Source organism: Euleptes europaea, chromosome 16 (genome assembly GCF_029931775.1).
Source record: "Euleptes europaea isolate rEulEur1 chromosome 16, rEulEur1.hap1, whole genome shotgun sequence".
Taxonomy (NCBI): domain Eukaryota; kingdom Metazoa; phylum Chordata; class Lepidosauria; order Squamata; family Sphaerodactylidae; genus Euleptes; species Euleptes europaea.
In genome coordinates, this window is record NC_079327.1 from 1,601,611 (window position 1) to 1,623,669 (window position 22,059).

The 22,059-nt window shown below is 47.3% G+C and overlaps 1 protein-coding gene across 1 annotated transcript; it reads right to left on the bottom strand.

The window, feature by feature from the left end:
* Positions 1-2,228: 2,228 nt before the first annotated feature.
* On the bottom strand, positions 2,229-21,745 carry TNFSF11 (TNF superfamily member 11). The gene is made up of 5 exons (XM_056862053.1): positions 21,512-21,745; positions 9,889-10,056; positions 4,915-4,963; positions 4,722-4,820; positions 2,229-2,647 (listed from the first exon to the last, which is right to left on the bottom strand). Exons 1-5 carry the CDS (start codon positions 21,743-21,745, stop codon positions 2,229-2,231), a joined length of 969 nt encoding a protein of 322 aa, XP_056718031.1.
* Between the last annotated feature and the right edge of the window lie 314 nt (positions 21,746-22,059).

A 22,059-nucleotide genomic window follows, 5' to 3' on the forward strand; every position in this document is an offset into this window, starting at 1 on the left:
TTGTTCTTGGCAGAGTCCAGAGCTCTTGCCACGATTTTCATCTTAAATCATTTGCACCTCAAATCGCTTCCGTTTCTCTAGTATCTGACTAATTTTGTGTGCATTCAATTCCAGTAAAAATTGTGTGGACTGTACACTATCATTAAAGCATAATGTACACCACAAATCTATTGTACCTGTACAGTGCTATGCTACGGAAGTCTGTCATTTAAGCATCTTTATTCAGCACAATTTACAGTCTAATATACACACAAAACACCAGTAAAACTCAGTATCTTTAATATAATTGTCTTGCTCCCTAAAACCCTTTCTAATTATGTCCAGGCAAAATTAGATTACCATTAACCACATGATGCCAATTTAAAAACTGGTAGTACTACCCATGCAGATAGGCAGTCATCCCTACTCTCCTTTTACTTAGTGTATCAAGGCTTTCTATGTCCCACAACTGCCCAATATATAGAAAAAGTGACAGGAACTTGCTAATATTCAGGGCATGAATGGCAGCTACACATGAGTTGTAACTGAGAAATGTTGTTCTGCTGATAAACAAGGTAGATAAACCCAAGTGGTTTCTAGGGAGTTCTTGGCTGCACAGCCTCAGGGAGGCTTTTCACTCATGATGTGACAGCAAATCCAGAGGGTGGCATTTGGACAAGGAGCCGAAGCCAATGCTAGATGTATCAGCATATCTGTACCATAAACTTATTTCTAGCCACGGATTTGCCTCAAACATTACCCGTTTTACAAGCATGTTTCACAAACTCTTAAATCCAAAAACGAAACGGGTGAACCAATGCTCAACATCAGTGCTTTGGCGGGAACAGTTCCTCAGCGGTTCCTCAGTAGAACAGGCTTCCTCGGGAGGTGGTAAGCCCTGGAGGTTTTTAAGAAGAGGTTAGATGGCCATCTGTCAGCAATGCTGATTCTATGACCTTCTATGACCTGATGAGAGGGAGGGCACCTTGGCCATCTTCTGGTCACTAGGGGTGTGGAGGGGGGAGGTAGTTGTGAATTTCCTGCATTGTGCAGGGGGTTGGACTTGATGGCCCTGGTGGTCCCTTCCAACTCTATGATTCTATGAACTTCATAGGCCCACACTTGCGTGTTCACGAGATGAGCCGTATAATCACTCCCTCCTTACAGTTCTTACAGGGCAACAGCAAAAGAAAGCACCCTTGCAATTGCAGTAAATGGGACAGAAGAACGCAACGTGCAGGTCAGGGGAGAATTCAAGGCCAGAAGTTCCAAAATGTACAAAGACCGCATTTCCTGACCCTGCATAGCCCTGGGGGACGGGGCGACAGGCCATCAAAACCAACAAAGGCACATAGGTAGGTACAAAATACATCACACATTAGATATAATTCTGCCTGCAGAAGAATTGGGGGAAGGGGGGGACTGTTGGATCCCATGGAGAATTTCCATAAATGGAAGATGGGTGATTTTTGCCAGGTCCCCTTCTCCCACTGCAGATTTCCGACTCCCCCCCCACACCCCTTTATCCTCCAGGAGCTGCATCTCAGGGAGATTTGGAGCTGCGCTAGGAAGGGGAGGCGTGGATGGTCCACTCAACTGACAGAAACCCTTTCCATCTGTGGAAATATTCTGTGGTCCAAGCAGGTATTTCCATCGTTTGGGGAAAATATAAAAAACTGAAAATGGCAATACCTTTTTACATATTTCGAACATTTCCCCTAAATTCTATCTCTAGAAACCTTTACACCAATCAAAACATGATTTACTTTTTCCAATGTTTTGATGGACAAAAATCACTGCTACGTATTTATATGTTGCTCTCAGTGCATACGTCACTTTCCAGAGTAACGTACAAAACAAAATTAAACACACAACCTCAAAACCTCTCTCTCCAGTTTTTTAAAATTCTGGCTTTTGTTTTTGTTCAGATGCAAAAATATACTTTATCTCCTTTATGGGCAATTAATTTGGATTTGAAAGTGTTTTAAAAACCAACCATTTATCCACTATTCTGGATCAGGCAGCAATTTCTGTTCGCATGACATCCCAACCAAATAACCACAAAAAGTTAAGATTAAACTTTGGGACTGAACAATTCTCACACTATGTGTAGGATGTAACTGAAGTTGGGTCACGCCGCCTAGGATAAATTCTTACTCATGTACAACTGGATGTCACACATAGATAATAATCTGACCCAGCTGAGCAAGCATTACATTTTTTCTTGGAAAATATCTTCAAATCAAGGTTCAATCAATATCCCTTATTTTAAAGGCCCCAAAGTACGTTCCTTCTGGACTGCGATCCAATAATGACGGATATGATACCTGGATACCAATTTTGTCACCAGATCTCAGTTTGAAAAACCCTCCTACGTTTACAGAATAAAAATGAAATTCTGACTTCCCTGACCAGTACTGGGTGCTTCCCCCCTTCATCAGGATTACAGAAGTTCTCCTTTTAACATCAATTTTTGTCACATAGACCATCAAGTGGCGATGTCCGGCTACGTCCCCCTGCGTTTCATGGTGTCTGAAGAACACGTTGGCATACAGGTAGTAAAAGCCGTCCTGACTAGCAATGAGTTTTCCACCACTGAATGTCATATTGTGTATATTTGCCCAGCCTCTGTCATGCTGCCAGGAGGTAAGGTTCACCTTACCGGTGCCTAAGAGGAAAACAGATAAAAAGAAGAAAAATTACTTTTCCTTCAATTTTGTTTCATATATTAATTAGACAGCCTGGAAACAATTTCTCCAATACTTTCAGAGGCCACGAACGATGAACACTCAGAAACAGAATGGGCTACACCCCAACGCCTTTTGGAATACCCTGGGGAGGGGCCATGGCTCAGTGGCAGAGCATCTGCTTGGCATGCAGAAGGTCCCAGGTTCAATCCCCAGAGTCTCCAGTTAAAGGGACTAGGCAAGTAGGTGATGTGAAAGACCTCGGCCTGAGATTCTGCAGTAGCCGCTGCCGGTCTGAGTAGACAATACTGGCTTTGATAGACCAAGGGTCTGATTCAGTAGAAGGTAGCTTCATGTGTTCATGTGTGTTCACCCTCCCCTGAAAGCACAGACAACTTAGCTGCACCGGTCACCCCTAGCCAATTCTTTAGCCTATTGCTACAGCTTTCCAATTGACTGCAAATAACAGCCTGCATCTCTTCGGTCTTGACTTCTCTCTCCATCACACCTCTGCCTTCGACCTTGTTCAGTGTAACAAATTTGTTCTTGGCAGAGTCCAGAGCTCTTGCCACGATTTTCATCTTAAATCATTTGCACCTCAAATCGCCTCCGTTTCTCTAGTATCGGACTAATTTTGTGTGCATTCAATTCCAGTAAAAATTGTGTGGACTGTACACTATCATTAAAGCATAATGTACACCACAAATCTATTGTACCTGTACAGTGCTATGCTACGGAAGTCTGTCATTTAAGCATCTTCATTCAGCACAATTTACAGTCTAATACACACACAAAACACCAGTAAAACTCAGTATCTTTAATATAATTGTCTTGCTCCCTAAAACCCTTTCTAATTATGTCCAGGCAAAATTAGATTACCATTAACCACATGATGCCAATTTAAAAACTGATAGTACTACCCATGCTCTGACCTGGATGGCCCAGGCTCGCCTGATCTCGTCAGATCTCAGAAGCTAAGCAGGGTCAGCCCTGGTTAGTATTTGGATGGGAGACCACCAAGGAAGACCAGGGTTGCTGTGCAGGGGAAGGCACTGGCAAAACACTCCTGTTAGTCTCTTGCCATGAAAACCCCAAAAAGGGGTCGCCATAAGTCGGCTGCGACTTAATGGCAGTTTACACACACACAGTACTACCCACGCAGATAGGCAATCATCCCTACTCTCCATTTACTTAGTGTATCAAGGCTTACTATGTCCCACAACTGCCCAATATACAGGAAAAGTGACAGGAATATGCTAACGTTCAGGGCATGAATGGCAGGTACACACGAGTTGCCCCCCACACTGCTAGTCAGTCTGGACTGTGAAATTTTATGCGGCCACCAGGTGGTTGAGATTATCTGACTGTACCTGAACATACTAGAAGGACTGGAGCCAGGGCTACCGGCTGAATAAAAATCCTTTGTTGATTAATAATCTGCATCTGAACCAACCGAATTTAAATGAATTTCCAAAATCTCAATGCAAGAGGCTAAGAATCTAGAGTTCAACTCCCAAGAATCAAAACCTTTAATGCAGAAAAAAGGCAAGTTTTCTTGCACCAAATGGTTCTACTGATGTGGTCACAAACATGCTGAGGCTAGAAGTTAAAAAAAAAGAAGGCAGTCTGATTAAGTTTTGGGTTTGTAGTATCTTAATAATGACCCTCCTACTACTGAAATTGGTGGGGGAGGGAGAGATGAGATCTGTCCTACCCAAAACCATAACCACCTAAGTGCTGGTATCAGCTATAAGAATTATTTTGAGGTTTACCAGTTTCAAATGTTACTACTTTGTTTACACGCTGGTTCAGTCCAGGCATTACACCAAGCCACAGTTTGCACTACCCATGGCTTAGAATTTCCAAAGCGATGGGAGAGGCTCGCTGCTCACTCTTCGTAGGCCATCTGCTCAGCACTCCAGTCCCATGGGGGAAACAGAGGAGCTTCCGTGGCCAGTTCAGATTTCAACACAAATTATAATTAAGCTTCCTACAGTTTAAATTAGTAAAAAGGTCTCTTTCCAAAAAAGAAGCAAGTACTAGAAAAGACCTTACCAGTTGGGATGTTATCACCATCAATGGGCAGATGTGCAAGCGGGGCTTTGCTGGGCTTGATCTGGGTGGACAAATCCAACCACGAAGTTTCCAAGATATCTACAAAACAAAGGCAGTGTGTTAAAACTATCACAGGAATCTCAGAACGAGTTTCTAAACAAAATTTCCAATCATACACCACAACAGTACTTACATTTCTCAGATCTGGGCCGGTCTTTCCCAATAATAATTCGCTGCACTTCCTACAAATTAAAGAAAGAAGCAAGTCAGACCCAAAAGCAGTGATTTATTTCTTAAAATAAAAGGTGCTAAAGTTCAGGCCAGCCAGCAAAATCACACACCCTGTGCTGGCTTTATTCTTCAATCCAAAGAAGCTCCATGCAGTCTTCATTACTATGAGAGACAGCGTGGTGTAGTGGTTAAGAGTGGTGGAGTCTGATCTGGAGAACCAGGTTTGATTCCCCCACTCCTCCACATGAGCGGCGGAGGCTAATCTGGTGAACGGGATCTGTTTCCCCATCCCTACACACGAAGCCAGCTGGGTCACCTTGGGCTAGTCACAGCTCTTAGAGCTCTCTCAGCCCCACCTACCTCACTGGGCATCTGTTGTGGGGAGGGGCAGGGAAGGTGATTGTAAGCCGGTTTGCTTCTTCCTTAAGTGGTAGAGAAAGTCGGCATATAAAAACCAACTCTTCTTCTTCTTTTTCACACCCTCCAGGCCAAAGGCCTGATGCTCAATATACGAAATTCTGAGAAACTTTCACTCAAATGAAAGTCGGGACTCCTGCCCTCTTTCCTCTACCCCTTAGGGCTGACCCTCTTTCCACCGACACCATGAGCCCACCTCTCTTTGACTACTTGCTGTCTGAAACCTATAGCACATGGATGACATGCAAGAACATCACACCATAGTTCAGCATGGAACTATACATTATGCCTGTCGAGGATATAGAAAATTGGTGCCCAGACTGAACTGCGTCCCTCTTCTCCTTCTGCAATGTGTCACGAAGCCATTGTGTTGCATATCCTCCTGCCACAGCTTTACATTATTGGCTGTCGCTAGCCTATGTGAGGATACGCACACATTATGCCACCATGGCACGCATAATTCCACACACACCACACAACAAAGAAATGCGCAGCACTGGTTGTATGTTGTGCAGCTGATAACCGAGATCAGAATCAGTTATCTTGCAGGAAATACACTGATGACTATCCTCTCAGGAAGGAAATCAGAAAGAAAGCACAAAGCTACTGTTCAGAACATTCACAAACAAGGCAGGTAAAATGGGCCAATTAGTCTTTTTAATTAAAAAAAACTACACAAATTATACTGACAATGGAAAAGTGACAAAATCAGGAGAGAGCAGACGTGTACACACACACACACACACACAAAGTGAAAAATTTGAATGATATAAATTGCAACACCTGCAATTCAAAATTTAGTGACTAGAATACAGAAGTGGAAGGAGGAAAGATATGAATGTGTTGGAAAATAAAAAGTAGAGCAATGTAATTCAGTGAGTAGGGTTTCCAACCTCCAGGTACTAGCTGGAGATCTCCTGCTATTACAACTGATCTCCAGCCGATAGAGATCAGTTCACTTGGAGAAAATGGCCGCTTTGGCAATTGGACTCTATGGCATTGAAGTCCCTCCCCTCCCCAAACCCCGCCCTCCTCAAGCTCCGCCCCAAAAACCTCTTGCCGTTGGCAAAGAAAGACCTGGCAACCCTATTCAATGAGGTTGACAATAGAATTGTAATTTTGAATTACAATTCATATATACTGAGTTTATGTTTTAATGCTTTCATAGAATCATAGAAGAGTTGGAAGGGACCACCAGGGCCATCTAGTCCAACCACCTGCACAATGCAGGAAATTCACAACTGCCTTCCCCTCACACCCCCAGTACTTGAAGGGCTTTCATATAAAGGAGGGTGCCGAGTTGTTTTCTGTTGCCCCAGAAGCTCGGACCAGGACCAACGGGTTGAAATTATATCAAGAGTTTCCATCTGGACATTAGGAAGAATTTTCTAAAAGTTAGAGCGGTTCCTCAGTGGAACAGGCTTCCTCGGGAGGTGGTGAGCTCCCATTCCCTGGAGGTTTTTAGGCAGAGGCTAGATGGCCATCTGTCAGCAGTGCTGATTCTATGACCTTAGGCAGATAATGAGAGGGAGGGCACCTTGGCCATCTTCTGGGCACTGAGGGTGTGTGGGTGGGGGGGATAGTTGTGAGTTTCCTGCATTGTGCAGGGGGTTGGACTAGATGACCCTGGTGGTCCTTTCCAGCTCTATGATTCTATGATCCCTACTCCATGCCCAGACATGGACCCCTACTCCATGTTTTTATGGTTGCTTATGCTTGCAAAAATAAAATTGTGTTTTTTAAAAAAGGAAAATAAAAAGGGAAGGAATAGATCCAGTATCTCCTCACAGATGTGTTAGCAGCTTAACCCCTACCTTAAAACAAGCCCCCAAACGTCAAGGCAAAGGTTTGCAGAATTCAGATTCTACGCAGCTTCCAAACCATGTGTGCAGAAGCAGCAGGGACCCATTGAGGGGCTTATTTCCTGCTGCCTCCCGATCGGACCTTACGCTGACACCCTTCCCTTCCCACCACCCTCACAACACACACAAAAGCATGCAGGCTCTTAGCACACTCCTCCAAAGGCCTGGTAGCTCAAGCACTCTCCAAGGTGCCGATGTTTCCCTGGGGAAAGCCAGCCGGGAGGCCCGAGCCCGTCAAGGGCTTCGTTGCCATGTGGAAAGTGAGTCTAGGCCTGAGCGACTGCAGGACCGGGAACCCGGCCAGTGCGGGGAGGGGGAGCTTCTCCACGAACTGACCCCAGGGCTGTGTTCGACAATCGCTCTTTCCTGCCAAAGACAATGTGGTCAGCGACTCGGGACTTCCAAGGCCACCCAGAACCAGCAACGAGAAGGAAAAACATCCACATGTCTACCGAGCTGGAACAAACTTGTTGAGGCCGGAGAATTTGCCAGTACCCAAAAGGAGGGCAACTGGCCCCGTGGTTTTTCACCAAGCGGACACAGAAGGACTGGAAGACCCCCTCGCCACGGGAGAGCCAGCAGTTCTCTTTGAAATGGCGGCCCTGGCAGAGGCCAGGATACTCACGGCATCTACGAGCTTCCAAGTGCTCGGTCGCCTCCTAAGCCCATTCGGCCCCCAGGCTCAGGAATGAGCTCTTAGAAGCAGAGCCTTGAGGCTATGAACATTTCTGAGAAAATTCATACAGAAAAAAATTGCTTCTGACAGATCTGTGCTATATTTTCCAGTCTTTCATAAATTTTATTGAGAGTCTGGGCTATAAGTAGTTTGCTGAGCAAGCCGTGCAAGAGTATCAGAACGACCTGTGCACGCATTAGAGATAGATTTTAAGGGTTCCTGAAGTCTTAACATTGTTTTTTAGCTTATCAAATTCTTCCGTAACCAATGACAGATTCTGCCTAGTTTCCACTGGGGATAGGAGAGGATCGTCATCTTCAAGGCACACATATCGATTTGAATTGGGGGGGGGGGGGAGTCAAAGAAAGAGGGCCTCCCCAAAACCTATGATTCTACTTTTGTTTTGTGTATGGAGCCAGGATGTCCTCAAATGGCTTTCCTTTTTCGATCCCCGTGCCGAAAGCTACAAGTGCCAACCCACAAAAGAGAACTGTGAATCCTAATAATTATTCCAAAGGCCCAAAGGAGTAATGAAATGTAAGGCCCTTGCCCAATGCAATATAAATAGTATGAAAATTTGTAATAAAATTTATTTAAATAAATAAATAGCATGAAATTTTCAATTTGCCTGGGGAAAGAATGTGATTTTCTATTTTTTCCCATGGCTACAACATTTCTGGAAATCTTACTACTCTACTTCAGTTTGCTTTTTTCAACACAACTCAGCTAACACTTTAAACTTGAAAGGGCTGTAACAGGATGATCAAATCCCACACAGGTGGTAGAGGAAACAGACCAAGAGATTCCCGCACAAGCGTCTAGTAGGAAAGACCTAACGCACCCAGGGCCTATCAGTCTGACAGCTCTTAAACAAGAGATTAGACAGTAATTACCTTTAAATAACACTAAACACTCAATGAGGTGTAAAAGATCAAACCTCTAAAGAAACTGACAGCCAACCCTCTCAGTCTGGATTCCCCTTGGCTGCCAGAGAGTGTCATGGGAAAATGAGTGCTCAAACATACTGGACCTTCCTCAAACAGATGTGGGGGGGGGATCTTGTTCTAAAAGCACTCCCTTGTTAACATTTCCCTGCATGCGTAGCAAAACGTACTGCAACTTTAACGTGGCAATGCTCCCAGAGGGAGAAATCACCACCACCATCTCCTTCCAGACACATTTTCACCACATGTCTCTCTGAATACATGAACTGCCTCCAAGAAAAACTAGAGAGGAGATCCACAGAGCTATCTGCTAGGATGCCTGTTATTATAAAGATATGCAATAGAGACTGAGATCAGCCTCCAGCAGCAACTCGGACCCACTGTTTTTTTGTAGTAAGACAGACCTGACTCAGGAAAAGGCAGCTGCTGCTATTACTGACCATTTTAAAACTGTGTGCAATAATAACAGCCCTGACCTGGATGGCCCAGACTAGCCTGATCTCGTCAGATCTCAGAAACTAAGCAGGGTCAGCCCTGGTTAGTATTTGGATGGGAGACCACCAGGGAAGTCCAGCATCGCTAGACAGAGGCAGGCAATGGCAAACCACCTCCATCAGTCTCTTGTCTTGAAAACCCTACTGGGTCGCCATAAGGGGCTGTGCCTCAGTAGCAGAGCCTCTCCTTGGCATGCAGAAGGTCCCAGGTTCAATCCACGGCATCTCCAGTTAAAGGGACCAGGCAAGTAGGTGATGGGAAAGACCTCCGCCTGAGACCCTGGAGAGCCGCTGCCGGTCTGAGTAGACAATACTGATTTTGATGGACCAAAGGTCTGATTCAGTAGAAGGCAGCTTCATGTGTTTATGTGTCAACTGGAAAGAAAGAAAGAAAGAAAGAAAGAAAGAAAGAAAGAAAGAAAGAAAGAAAGAAAGAAAGAAAGAAAGAAAGAAAGAAAGAAAGGGCTATGATTTTCTTGGTGCTGTAGCGACTTAGAAACTGAACTATGGCACAAGTTTGGCACAGAAGCAGGGTGCCCTCACCTTCTGCATGGCTCCCTGAAAAGCCTGCTTCATCCTTCTGCACGATTCGGACATGAGCCTGGTCTCCTGGCTCGCCAACGTGGTTTCCTGCAGATCGACGTTCCCTTGAAGCCTCAAGAAAGTCCGCAAACAGTGCATGTCATCTTCGGAAATTCTGTTTGGGTCCATCTGAAAAACAACATTCAAGATCTAGCGATCTGTCACGATGCTACCCCATAAGAACCAAACGCAAGGCAATGCTTATTTTCTTATAAAGGACTCGATTAACTCATGGGGGGGGGAGAGGGGGTGTCCATAAGCAGACACAAGGCACACGAAGAAGGAACCTTTCCATCTACTTCCAACATTGTCTGGCAGAGCGGGGGAAGGGGGGTCAAGTCCAGAAGCCACAGTTATGGAAACACCACTGCTGAGCAAATGGCCGAATCAGACCTCAAATAACCCATGTGGGGGAAAGCATGCTCACTTTTGTAGCATATGCGTTTATTTTGCACTGACTGGAGTTTTACCCCCAAGAATACTACTTCTACATGCAGCAGGAATTAATGTGAAAAGTGTTCCTCAGTGGGAAGATGAAGATTAAAGTTTACTGTGGAAAAAGCACACGTGGATAAAGGCTTTGGCGGTAGAGAGGGTGGGCTTAATCTAGGGTTGCCAACCTCTAGATAGAGCCTGGAGTTCTCCTGGAACTACAGCAGATCTCCAGACTACAGAGATCAGCTCCCCTGGGGAAAAAAATAGCAGCTTTGGCAGTTTGAATCTATGGCATCATGTTCCTGCTGGGCTCTGACCCCTCCCCAAACACTGCCCTCCCCAGGCCCCACACCTACACCTCCAGAAATGTCCCAACCTGGGGTTGGCAACCCTCCCTTAAGCACAGGCAAACAGAGTGAAGTCCAGAAGTAAATGTGCTTAGAATCATAGAGTTGGAAGTGCCCATAGAGGCCATCTAGTCCAACCCCCTGCTTAATGCAGGATCAGCCTGGAGCATCCCTGACAAGTGCTTGTCCAGCCTCTGATTGAAGACTGCCAGTGAGGGGGAGCTCACCACCTCCCTAGGCAGTCGATTCCACTGTCGAACAACTCTTACTGTAAAAAACTTTTGCCTATCGTAATATCCAGCCAGTACCTTTCAGCCCTCAATTCAAACCCATTATTGTGAGCCCTATCCTCTGCTGCCAATACGAACAGCTCCCTGCCCTCCTCTAAGTGACTAGATGACCAGTATGGCCCCTTCCAACTCTATGATTCTATTCTATGATTCTAGGAGATGCCCAAACAGGACAGCATTCTGCATGGCTCTAAGAAAGAGCCTCAGGTGTCTCATATGGTAGAGTGGGGGATTTCCTCAGCTACAACCAGAGAAAAGGGGGACGCCATTTCCTTCACATCCTGCTTGTGAACATCCCAGCCCATTTACCGGCTGCTTCGTAAACAGAACTCTGGCCTTGATGGACCCTTGACAGAGATTTTCTGCCACGCCTATGGTTGAGGACAGTAACAGCCCATATGATACCATAGCTGGCCTCCCTGCACACCTCCTCTGTATTTACTTTATTCCATCAATTCTTGGTGGGGCCAGATTGCTTTCCCCCCTCCACCAGCTCACTATAGCCCCAGTGTGCTATTAATGCATGCCAATTGGTTCAACAAGGGGTTGTTGCTTTTTTGGCTTATTGTTAAATTTTATTGGTTTTTAACTGTGTTGTTCTATCGACCAAGGATTGTTAGCCACTCTGAGCTTGGTCTTGGCCAGGAAAGAGAACAGGTTATAAGTCTAATTAACTTTTTTTTTTATTGCAATGACTCAGTAAGAAAATTTACACCCTTTGCTCTTGGATGTGCATCTGACTCTGAGGTCACCCCATTATGGAAGCAAATCCTTTTAGCTCGTGCATGTGGCACACAGCCCCAGTAGAAACGGAAGTACAAGAGGGGCGCACACAGAGCCTGTACTTATCCCCAGCACACAAACCTGCCAACCTTTAAAGCACTGCTACTGACGATACGCACATAGAATCATAATCATAAAGTTGGAAGGGTCCAATAGAGGCCATCTAGTCCAACCCCCTGCTCAATGCAGGATCAGCCTAGAGCATCCCTGACAAGGGTTTGTCCAGCCTCTGCCTAAAAAATGCCAGTGTGGGAGAGCTCACCACCTCCCTAGGCAGCAGATTCCACTGTCGAACAACTACTACTGTAAAAAACGTTTTCCTAATATCCAGCCATCCTCTCCATCCTCAATTTAAACCCATTATTGGGAGTCCTCTCCTCTGCTGCCAACAGAAACAGCTCCCTGCCCTCCCCTAAGGGACAGCCCTTCAAATACTTCAAGAGAGCAATCATGTTCCCCCCTCAACCTCCTCTTCTCCAGACTAAACAGTCCCAACTCCCTCAGCCTTTCCTCATAGGGCTTGGTCTCTAGGCCCCTGATCATCCTCACGCACAGGCACAAGATATTATGCTTACATGCCTCGGGAACTAGAAGACGGTAAGGAGAACACAGAATTATAGCATTCTGCTCTACACACACACACAAATACTGACACCGTTATTATGGGTAGACTTGGAAGGGCAACTTGAATAGCCCAGACTAGCCTAAGCTCATCAGAGTTCAGGAGCTAAGCAGGGTCAGCCATGGTGAGTATTTGGATGGGAGACCTCTGTTCATCTCTTTGCCATGAAAACCTCCATAGGTTGGTTGCAACTTAATGGCACTTAATTATTGCCCTGACCTGGATGTCCCAGGCTAGCTTAATCTCATCAGATCTCGGAAGATAAGCATGGTCGGCCCTGCTTGGTGCTTGGATGGGAGACCACCAAGGAAATCCAGGGTTGCTCAGCAGAGACAGGCAATGGCAAAACACCTCTGTGTGTCTTTGCCATGACCTAGATGGCCCAGGCTAGCCCAATCTCATCAGATCTCAGAAGCTGAGCAGGGTCGGCCCTGGTTCATACTTGGATGGGAGACCACCAAGGAAGTTCAGGGCTGCTAGGCAGAGGCAGGTGATGGCAAACTCCCTCTGAACTCTCTTCCCTTGAAAACCCCATAAAGGGTTGCCATAAGTTAACTCCATCCTGACAGCAATTTCCTCCACTACTACTTGCAAGCTGACTTAGTGTCCATTTTCCCAAAATATTTTATGACTGTCTTGTGAAATAAAGGTGCGATTTCACCAAGAGTTTCATTATGTCACCTTTCATGTCTCTTTTCTAAGAATGAGGAGGTAGAAGTCCCCTGAATAATGGGTTGGGGGGCAGAATAAATGAGAGACTGGACTGGGGGAAAGACAGTCATACACTTCTGTTGCCATCAACAGGCATCTGTGAACTTCACAAAGATTTATGTTTCCATCTAGTACTTCCCAAGCGTGGTAAATCCAGTTGAACTCAATCCAAGATCTGAAAAGATTTTATGCCAGTGAACCAGAGCTGAATTTAAAAGATCTTTATGGTTTTGAACTGAACCAAACCTCTAAGTAAGAAAGACGGGCAATTAGTTTAAAATATGTGTTTAAATAACCAGCAGCTCAGGAAGTTTTTTAACCCTGGAGAAGCAAATGAGAGATTATTTCCCAGACAGCTAAGGACAGTAAGAGACTGGGGATTCTGGGATTCAATAAATTTCCCACTTCCTGCCCTTATGTTCTTCCCAATTACAAGCTGTTTCGTTCAAGATGATGGCCAAGAAAAACATACATTACTAAAACTTTGTTTTTTCTAAAGATTTGTATTCCAAACTATGAACTGAGAGTCTTATGGAAGAAAGAGGGAATTAATTCAGATTACATCTTCCAGATACTCCTTGAAGTCTGCACATTCTGAAACGCAAGAGAGACACGGAGATCGAGAGGGCTCACAATCATACTGGCCTCTACTCGGACCTTTTATCAATGATCCTCGTTTCAGTAGAAGTGAACCTACTAAAAGAACTACCTGCTGGATCGGACCAACATCTGTCACATTGAGCACCGCTTCAGCAGCTCAGCAGATGTTCTGTTTTCAAGCAGGAAATAAAGAAGATAGGCTTATGGACAGGCACGTAGATCTATCAAAGGCTATTAGCGATGACAAGCAGGGACTCGCAAGGAATTCGCAGGGGGTGGGAAATCCCACCTCCCTCTGCTCCCCACTTCCTCCTGCAGTTTTGCTCCAGCCTCCCTGCCTTTCTCCCACTTGCTTTCCTGTCACCTCCATCAACTCCTCCTGCCACCTGCTCTTCTCTCCCTCCACCTCTACCACCGCCTCATATGCCTGGCTTGCTCACCTACCCAGCAGCAGCATCTCTCGCCTTCCCTCCTGCCTCTGCTATTGATGCCTTCCCCATCACTCGCTCACCTGTTCCATCTCCTTCCTTGCTGCCTCTACCACCACTGCTTGCCTGCTCACCTGCCCGGTAGCAGCATCTCTCTCACCCTCCTCGCCGTTGCCTTCCTTCCTTCCTTCTCTGGTGTCTTGCTTACATGCACCGTCTCTTCCCTCTGTCACCTGCCCGCCTCGCTCATCTTTCCTGCTGCCATCGCCTGTTTGTGGGGCTGTTAAAGCAATTCTTAAAATGGTAGCTGAGATGTCATGAAGAAGTGTTGCAAATCTCTTATTTTCCCTAGGAAATTGAGGTTTTAAGGATTTTTATTCTCCCTTTGCCTTTTTTTTTTTTTTTTTGCAAACATGGGAGGGGTCCCTCTTGGATTGTAAATATCCCCCTTCTCTGTACTCAGTCCCATGGTGCAGACTGCTTGGACCACATTCTGGGACCATGTTCAGAATCTGATATATAGTTAAATGGAACTTCCATGTTCAGAGACAGTATACAGTGAGGGGAAAAAGTATTTGATCCCCTGCTGAATTTGCCCGTTTGCCCTCTGACGAAGAAATGACATCCATAATTTTAATGGTAGGTTTATTGTAGCTGTGAGAGACAGAATAACAACAGGAAAAACCCCAGAAACCCAGAAGACAGAAGTCAGAGATTGATGTTCATTACAATGAGTGAAATAAGTATTTGATCCCTTTGCAAAAGATGATTTAGTACTTGGTGGCAAAACCCTTGTTGGCAATTACAGAGGTCAGATGTTTCTTGTAGGTGGCCACCAGGTTTGCACACATCTCAGGAGGTATTTTGTCCCACTCCTCTTTGCAGATCCTCTGCAAGTCAGTAACATTTCGAGGCTGATGTGTAGCTACTCGAACCTTCAGCTCCCTCCACAGATTTTCGATGGGATTAAGGTCTGGAGACTGGCTAGGCCACTCCAGGACCTTAATGTGCTTCTCCTTTGTTGCCTTGGCCATGTGTTTTGGGTCATTGTCATGCTGGAATACCCATCCTCAACCCATTTTCAATGCCCTGGCTGAGGGAAGGATGTGCTCACCTAAGTTTCGACGATACATGGTCCCGTCCATCGTCCCTTCGATGCTGTGAAGGTATCCTGTCCCCTTAGCAGAAAAACACCCCCAAATTATAATATGTCCCCCTCCATGTTTGACGGTGGGGATGGTGTTCTTGGGGTCATAGGCAGCATTCCTCCTCCTCCAAACACGGCGAGTTGAGTTGATGCCAAAGAGCTTGATTTTGGTCTCATCTGACCACAACACTTTCACCCAGTTCTCCTATGGGTCATTCAGATGTGCATTGGCAAACTGCAGACGGGCCTGTACATGTGCTGTTTTGAGCAAGGGGACCTTGCGGGCTCTGAAAGATCTCAGTCCTTCACGGCGTAGTGTGTTACCAACTGTTTTCATGGTGACTGTGGTCCCAGCTGCACTGAGATCATTGACAAGTCCGCCCCGTGTAGTTCTGGACTGCTTCATCACCGTTCTCATGATCATTGCAACTCCACGAAATGAGATCTGGCATGGAGCCCCAGACCGAGGGAGGTTTACAGAGTTAGGCTTAGGGTTGTCACCTTCTCACCAAGCTGCTTGGCAATAGTCTTGTAGCCCAGTCCAGCCTTGTGCAGGTCTACAATCTTGTCCCTGACATCCTTGGACAGCTCTTTGGTCTTGGTCATGGTGGCTAGTTTGGAATCTGATGGATTGATTGCTTCTGACGATAGCAGAACCCTAACCCTAACCCTAATCTGGCTGGTTGATAGGGGATCAAATACTTATTTCACTCATTATAATGCACATCAATCTCTGACTTTTGTCTTCTGGGTTTCTGGGGGTTTTCCTGTTGTTGTTCTGTCTCTGACAGCTACAATAAACCTACCATTAAAATTATGGACTGGTTATTTCTTCATCAGAGGGCAAACGGGCAAATTTAGCAGGGGATCAAATACTTTTTTCCCTCACTGTACATCTGCATATCGATTCAGATATTTACCACCTTTTCAGCCCATTCTTGAAAAGTCGACGTCCGGAGTCGGTGGGGAAGAGGCACAGCGGCGCCTCTTCTTAAGCACATTTGTGCACGCCGCAGGAACAAAAAAAGCCATTTCGTGCCTTTTTTTGTTTTCAACAGGGCCAAAAGCCCCATTGAAAATAGCGAGGCTGCGCCTACTGGCGCAGCACCGCTGTTCCTGGCACCGGCATACCACGGCGAACCGGGATAGGAAGCCGTCTAACCGGCGGCTCCCTACCCCCAGCCAGCCCCCGGAACGCCCCCCTGCGCCGGCGTGGCCTCTCTATGCCGTGGCCTGTGCCACGGAGAGGCTGCGCTGGCATAGGGACAAGGCACGGTCCCGCGGAGCTTGGCCGCCAGCAGAACTGGCCTCGCCGCCAGTGCAAGTGCGTGTAATCGCGCGATTGCATGCACTTACGCTGGCGACGAGGTCACACCGCCTTCAAAGAACATTTGGCCTAATTCTCAGGAATGGGCTGTTTGTCTAACTTTTTTGCCTAATTTACCAACTTTTGTCTAACCCTTTTAGAAAGCCATAACAACTACTGGGTATCTCGCAGTCCTGTAAGCTAAATACGACACAATGTCTACACTAATAGGGGCAGAAAAGTTTCTGATCTCTCCAACCATTCATAATTTCATATTGTCACAACTCCAGTTAGGTTTCCCCCCACCCCCACTGCAGATAGAAAACTGCAGACTATTTAATCTTTCATTATTGTGAAGTACACCAAGCCCTTGATCATTGTAGTTGCTACCCTCTCTGTACTTTTTCACTTCCTTATTTTTATTAGATGTGGTGACAGAACTGTATAGAGAATTTTGCCACAGATTTACATAGCAGCTTGAGGCTGACTACTCTTTGCTGCTGAGAAAGACAAAAGAAAGAAAGAACACACACACCACCTCTAAAATGAGCTAAAATTATGTTCTGCTTCTCCTTGGCGGACAATGTAGAGAGAAATACATTATGTTTTCTCAGTGGTTGAAAATGACAGAGACAATTCTGGAGGATATGGTATTAGTGCATGCAAAGAGCACATGGAAATAATATAATTTTGTTTTCAAATGAAATATTAACCATTGTATTAATGTGACAGGATTTACATTGCCATTGTAAATGAATGGTATTAATCTAAGCTTGGACAATGTGGAACCTGCAAAACTAAATGCAACCCACCAGCCAGTCAGCGTACCTACTGCTTTTTCTGTCTGCATGGAACAGAAAACAAAAAACAAAACATGAAACAAAAAAATATGTCCTAGCAGGTCTCAATGGAGCCCTGACAAACCACCTCTGTTTGTCTCTTGACGGCACTGGTTGCTACTTGACGGCACTTAATTATTTTCCTGACTTGGATGGCCCAGGCTAGCCCAATCTTGTCTGATCTTGGAAGCTAAGCAGGGTCGGCCACGGTTAGTATTTGGATAGGAGACCACCAAGGAATCCTGGGGTTGCTATGCAGAGGCAGGCAACGGCAAATCATCTTTGAGCGTCTTTCGCCTTGAGAACCCTACGGGGTCACCAAAAGTCGGCTGCAACTGGACAGCACTTTCCACCAACAGCAGATCGCAATACACTGGCTCATGATGGTACTGCAGCATTTCCCAGCCTGTGGGTTCCAAATCAAAAGTGGGTCATGAAGCCTGTGAAAGCAGGTCCCATGTTTCTGCAGTTTTATTGATCTGTGCATGATCTCTTTAAGTGGGTAACCATACCAAGTGGATTTGGACTTGTGGGACCCCACACCAAAAAAGCTGGGAGCCACTAGTATACCTGATGTTATCTGGTCCTGTAGTAGAAGAAGAAGAGTTGGTTTTTATATGCCGACTTTCTCTACCACTTAAGGAACAATCAAACCAGCTTCCAATCACCTTCCCTTTCCCTCCCCACAACAGGCACACTGTGAGGTAGGTGGGGCTGAGAGAGTTTGGAGAGAAGTGTGACTAGCCCAAGGTCACCCAGCTGGCTTCATGTGTAGGAGTGTGGAAACTAACCTGGTTCACCAGATTAGCGTCTGCCACTCATGTCAAGGAGTGGGGAATCAAAACTGGTGGGGAGAAAATTTTGTCACAGAGCACTAATTTTCACCTAGCACCTATATACTAAACCGAATGACAGTAGTATTTTTCTTTCCAATCTCTTCATGGAGCACTAGATGTTTTGAAGAGCACCAAGAGCTCCGTGGAGCAGAGTTTGAGAACCACTGACTTAGACAATGGACGGTGTGGTGTGTTCAGATTTAAACAAAGGGGTCCAAAAATGGACCTCTTGTGTGGACTGGTGTAGGCTTAAGTCAACCTGCTGCATCCTGGTGGCATCTCTCGAGAGCTCCCCCGCCCCATGATCAAAGGTGGAAAATATGATTGATCCATCTCAGGCCCAAGTCTTTGTGGGGAGCAGCTGAGGAAGCTCCACTCCAAGGCAGCCATTAACAGATTTGTATAATGTAAGTGAAAATTGAAGGGAGGAACATTAATAATTTGAGATATGCCGATGACACTATATTATTGGCAGAAAATAGTGAAGATTTGAAACGACTACTGCTGAAAGTTAAAAGAGAAAGTGCCAAAGCAGGACTACAGCTGAACATCAAGAAAACAAAAGTAATGACTACAGGAGAATTACACAACTTTAAGGTTGACAATGAGGAAATTGAAATGGTTCAAGACTTTCTATTTCTTGGCTCCACCATCAACCAAAAGGGAGACTGCAGCCAAGAAATCAGAAGGAGACTGAGACTGGGAAGGGCAGCCATGAAGGAGCTAGAAAATATTTTGAAGTGTAAGGATGTGACTCTGGCCACCAAGACTAGATTAATTCATGCCATCGTATTCCCTATTACTATGTATGGGTGTGAAAGCTGGACAGTGAAGAAAGCTGATAGGAAGAAAATAGATTCCTTTGAAATGTGGTGTTGGAGGAGAGTGTCACGGATACCGTGGAGTGCCAAAAACAACAAATCAGTGGGTTATAGATCAAATCAAGCCTGAACTCAACCTAGAAGCTAAAATGACTCAACTGAGGCTATCGTATTTTGGTCAAGTCATGAGACGACAAGAGTCACTGGAAAAGACAGTCATGCTAGGAAAAGTTGAGGGCAGCAGGAAAAGAGGAAGACCCAACAAGAGATGGATTGACTCAATAAAGGAAGCCAAAGCCTTCAATTTGCAAGATCTGAGCAAGGCTGTCAAAGATAGGACATTTTGGAGGACTTTCATTCATAGAGTCGCCATGAGTCGGAAGCGACTTGACAGCACTTAACACACACACATAATGTAAGGCCAGGGGGGGGCATTCACTTTCGGGTGACCCATTATAAGACAAACAGCATCAACCATGCTAACTTGACTCATCCTCCAGTGGGACATCTGCCTTCATCTGTCAACTGTGCCCTTTTGGACAAACAAGGCCATCCCGACGCAAAAGGAGATAGGGGGACAAATGTGACCCTCAAAACTTGCCATTTGAATTTCACATCATTGTGTTTTAACTGTGTACTTCCTACATTTCTGGCCCCTTGACACTGCTGCTTTCCCCCCATCCATACCTCCTACCTACAATGGCAGCTTCAGCCGGGAATCGCTTCTCGTCCACGGAAGCGTCCACAGATGCTGCAATAAGATTTTGTTAGCCTTTAAGGTCTAACATGACAAGACATGGCTGCTGCAACAGTTGAACCTGGCAACTGGCCCTTTGGGATGCCTGTACTGTTTGGGCTGTCCTTAGCAAAAGGGTTTTGGTTGTCCTTAGCAAAAGGTGCTGCATGGCTTTTGTCTAGGGATTTACTGTGGACAGATGCCCAGCTCCTTCAACCCTTTGTCTACCTTTGTCGCAAGCAAACTTTTAAATGCATATTTGTGTGTGTGTGAGTGAGCTACATCCTTCTGTAAAACGTTTCTATAAGGCCATCCTGCCTGAACTGCCAAATTGTCTATTCCGCAGGAAGATCTGAAGAGAGAAACCCAACACCCAAATGTGGGGGGGGGGGGAAGAGAAGCAAACATCGGTTTCTAACTTCCTTTGAGAAAGTTCAGAACGCTAAACCAAAACAAAGAAAATGTGAACTCAACCAAGGCACAGGGTAATTTCCAAGAAAAAAAAGAAAGAAAAAGAAACCACCTCCTTTCAGGCAAAAGCACAAACCACCAGAAAATCTGAACCCTGCCGGCCTCCCCTCCCACCCAGCAATGGAGACATGCCCTGCATACCCCTGCCCAATTTCTGTGCTCTGTTGGTCCTGGGTTTTATTTGGGGGAGGTGATCTAATAATGCTTTTCTAGCACCCTTCTAAGATGCACAAGCCACAACATTAATCATGTTACAAGGATGAAAAAGCTTTGAAAGCGTGTTGTTTGTCAAAGAGAACATCTACTTAACCATATCAGGAATCAAGGACAGGAGTCTGAGGGGCCACCTTGAGAAGGACTAGCTTCCCCCCCCCCCCCCAGTTGTAAACCAAAGTGATTGTGGGAAGGGAGCGCTGGCCGCCGCCAGGCCTTTTTGGAAAGATGAGGATGGAAACTTTAGAGGCCCTTCAACACAACAACTCACTAGCCACGATGCCACAAGACAGAGGAGCGCAGATGCTCCGACCAAGGTCTTCACATCCCAGGGAGTAACAGAGCTGGGGTCTCTCCCTGAGCTTGTTTGGAGCCCTTTCTTCAAAACAGGCTCGGACCCCATCCCTTGTTAAAATCTGTAACCTCCAAAAATCTCTGGGGCTGGCCAACTTCTCCAGGCGCAGACTTCGTGAGTCGGGGGCCCTGGGCAAGAGTCCAGGATGGGGCCCCAGAACCTCCCCCACCCCACCCCAGGAATCAAGCAAGGGGCCGCCCCCGCCACATGAGGGGTGGAGGGAAGCCCTTGCCAGAAGGCTGGATGGAGCCGGCACCAAGGCGGGGGGGGGGGGGGCGGGGGTCCCTGGACCAGGTGAGTGTGAGTGGGCTCGGTTGGAGCCTTCTTCTCTCTTCTCCGCCAGGGTCACGGGCCGTGCCCCCCCCCCCAGCGCAGGGTCTGGGACCGCTGCCCCTTTGGCCATGGGCTGTGGCTGCCCCTGCCCTCCAGATGCCCCAGCCTGGCCGGCCATGGGGACCCCCTGGGCGGTGCCCATCCCGGCTCCCCAGCCAGGGAGCCCAAGAGCCAGCCAGGAGGCACCTGGCGGACGGGCGCTTCACCCTCCCGAGCCGGGGAGAGCTCGCCGAGCAGCCGAGCCCCGCAGAAAAGGGCGGAGGGGTGGGACCCGGGGCCTCCCTGGCAGGGCTGTCGCGCGGCTCACTCACCTGGGCGCGGAAGTAGAGGAAGAGGGCCAGGCTGCACACCACCTGCCCCAGCCCCAGCAGCAGCAGGGCGGCCAGCAGGGCGCGCGGATGGGCGGCGGCGGCGGGGGGCGTCGTCGGGGCGGGCTGGGGGGTCGCCGGGGGTGCGGGGGGCGCGGGGGGCGTCCCGTCCAGGGGTCCGCCCGGCTCCTCGGCGCCGCGCAGGTACTTGGCGTAGTCTCGGCTGGCGCGCCGCATCTCCGCTCCGCGCTGCAGCCCCGCCGCGGACCCCCGACGCCCCTTTATCAGCTCGCCCCGCCGCCCCGGCCAATCGGCGCCCAGCCCCGGGGCGGGGGGGCGGGGGGGCGGGAGGGCGGGCGGCGCCCCCCCCCCCAGGGGACGGCCCCACACCGCCGGCAGGAGCCCAGCCCAGCCCAGCCCAGCCCAGCCGCGCCCGCAGCCCCGCGCCCAGCCCCGCCGGAGCGCAGCGATGCCAGCCGCGCCCCTCTGCAGCTCAGCCCTTGCCATCGCACGGAAACTGCCAGCAGCCAGAGAGTGATCTGTACTTCACC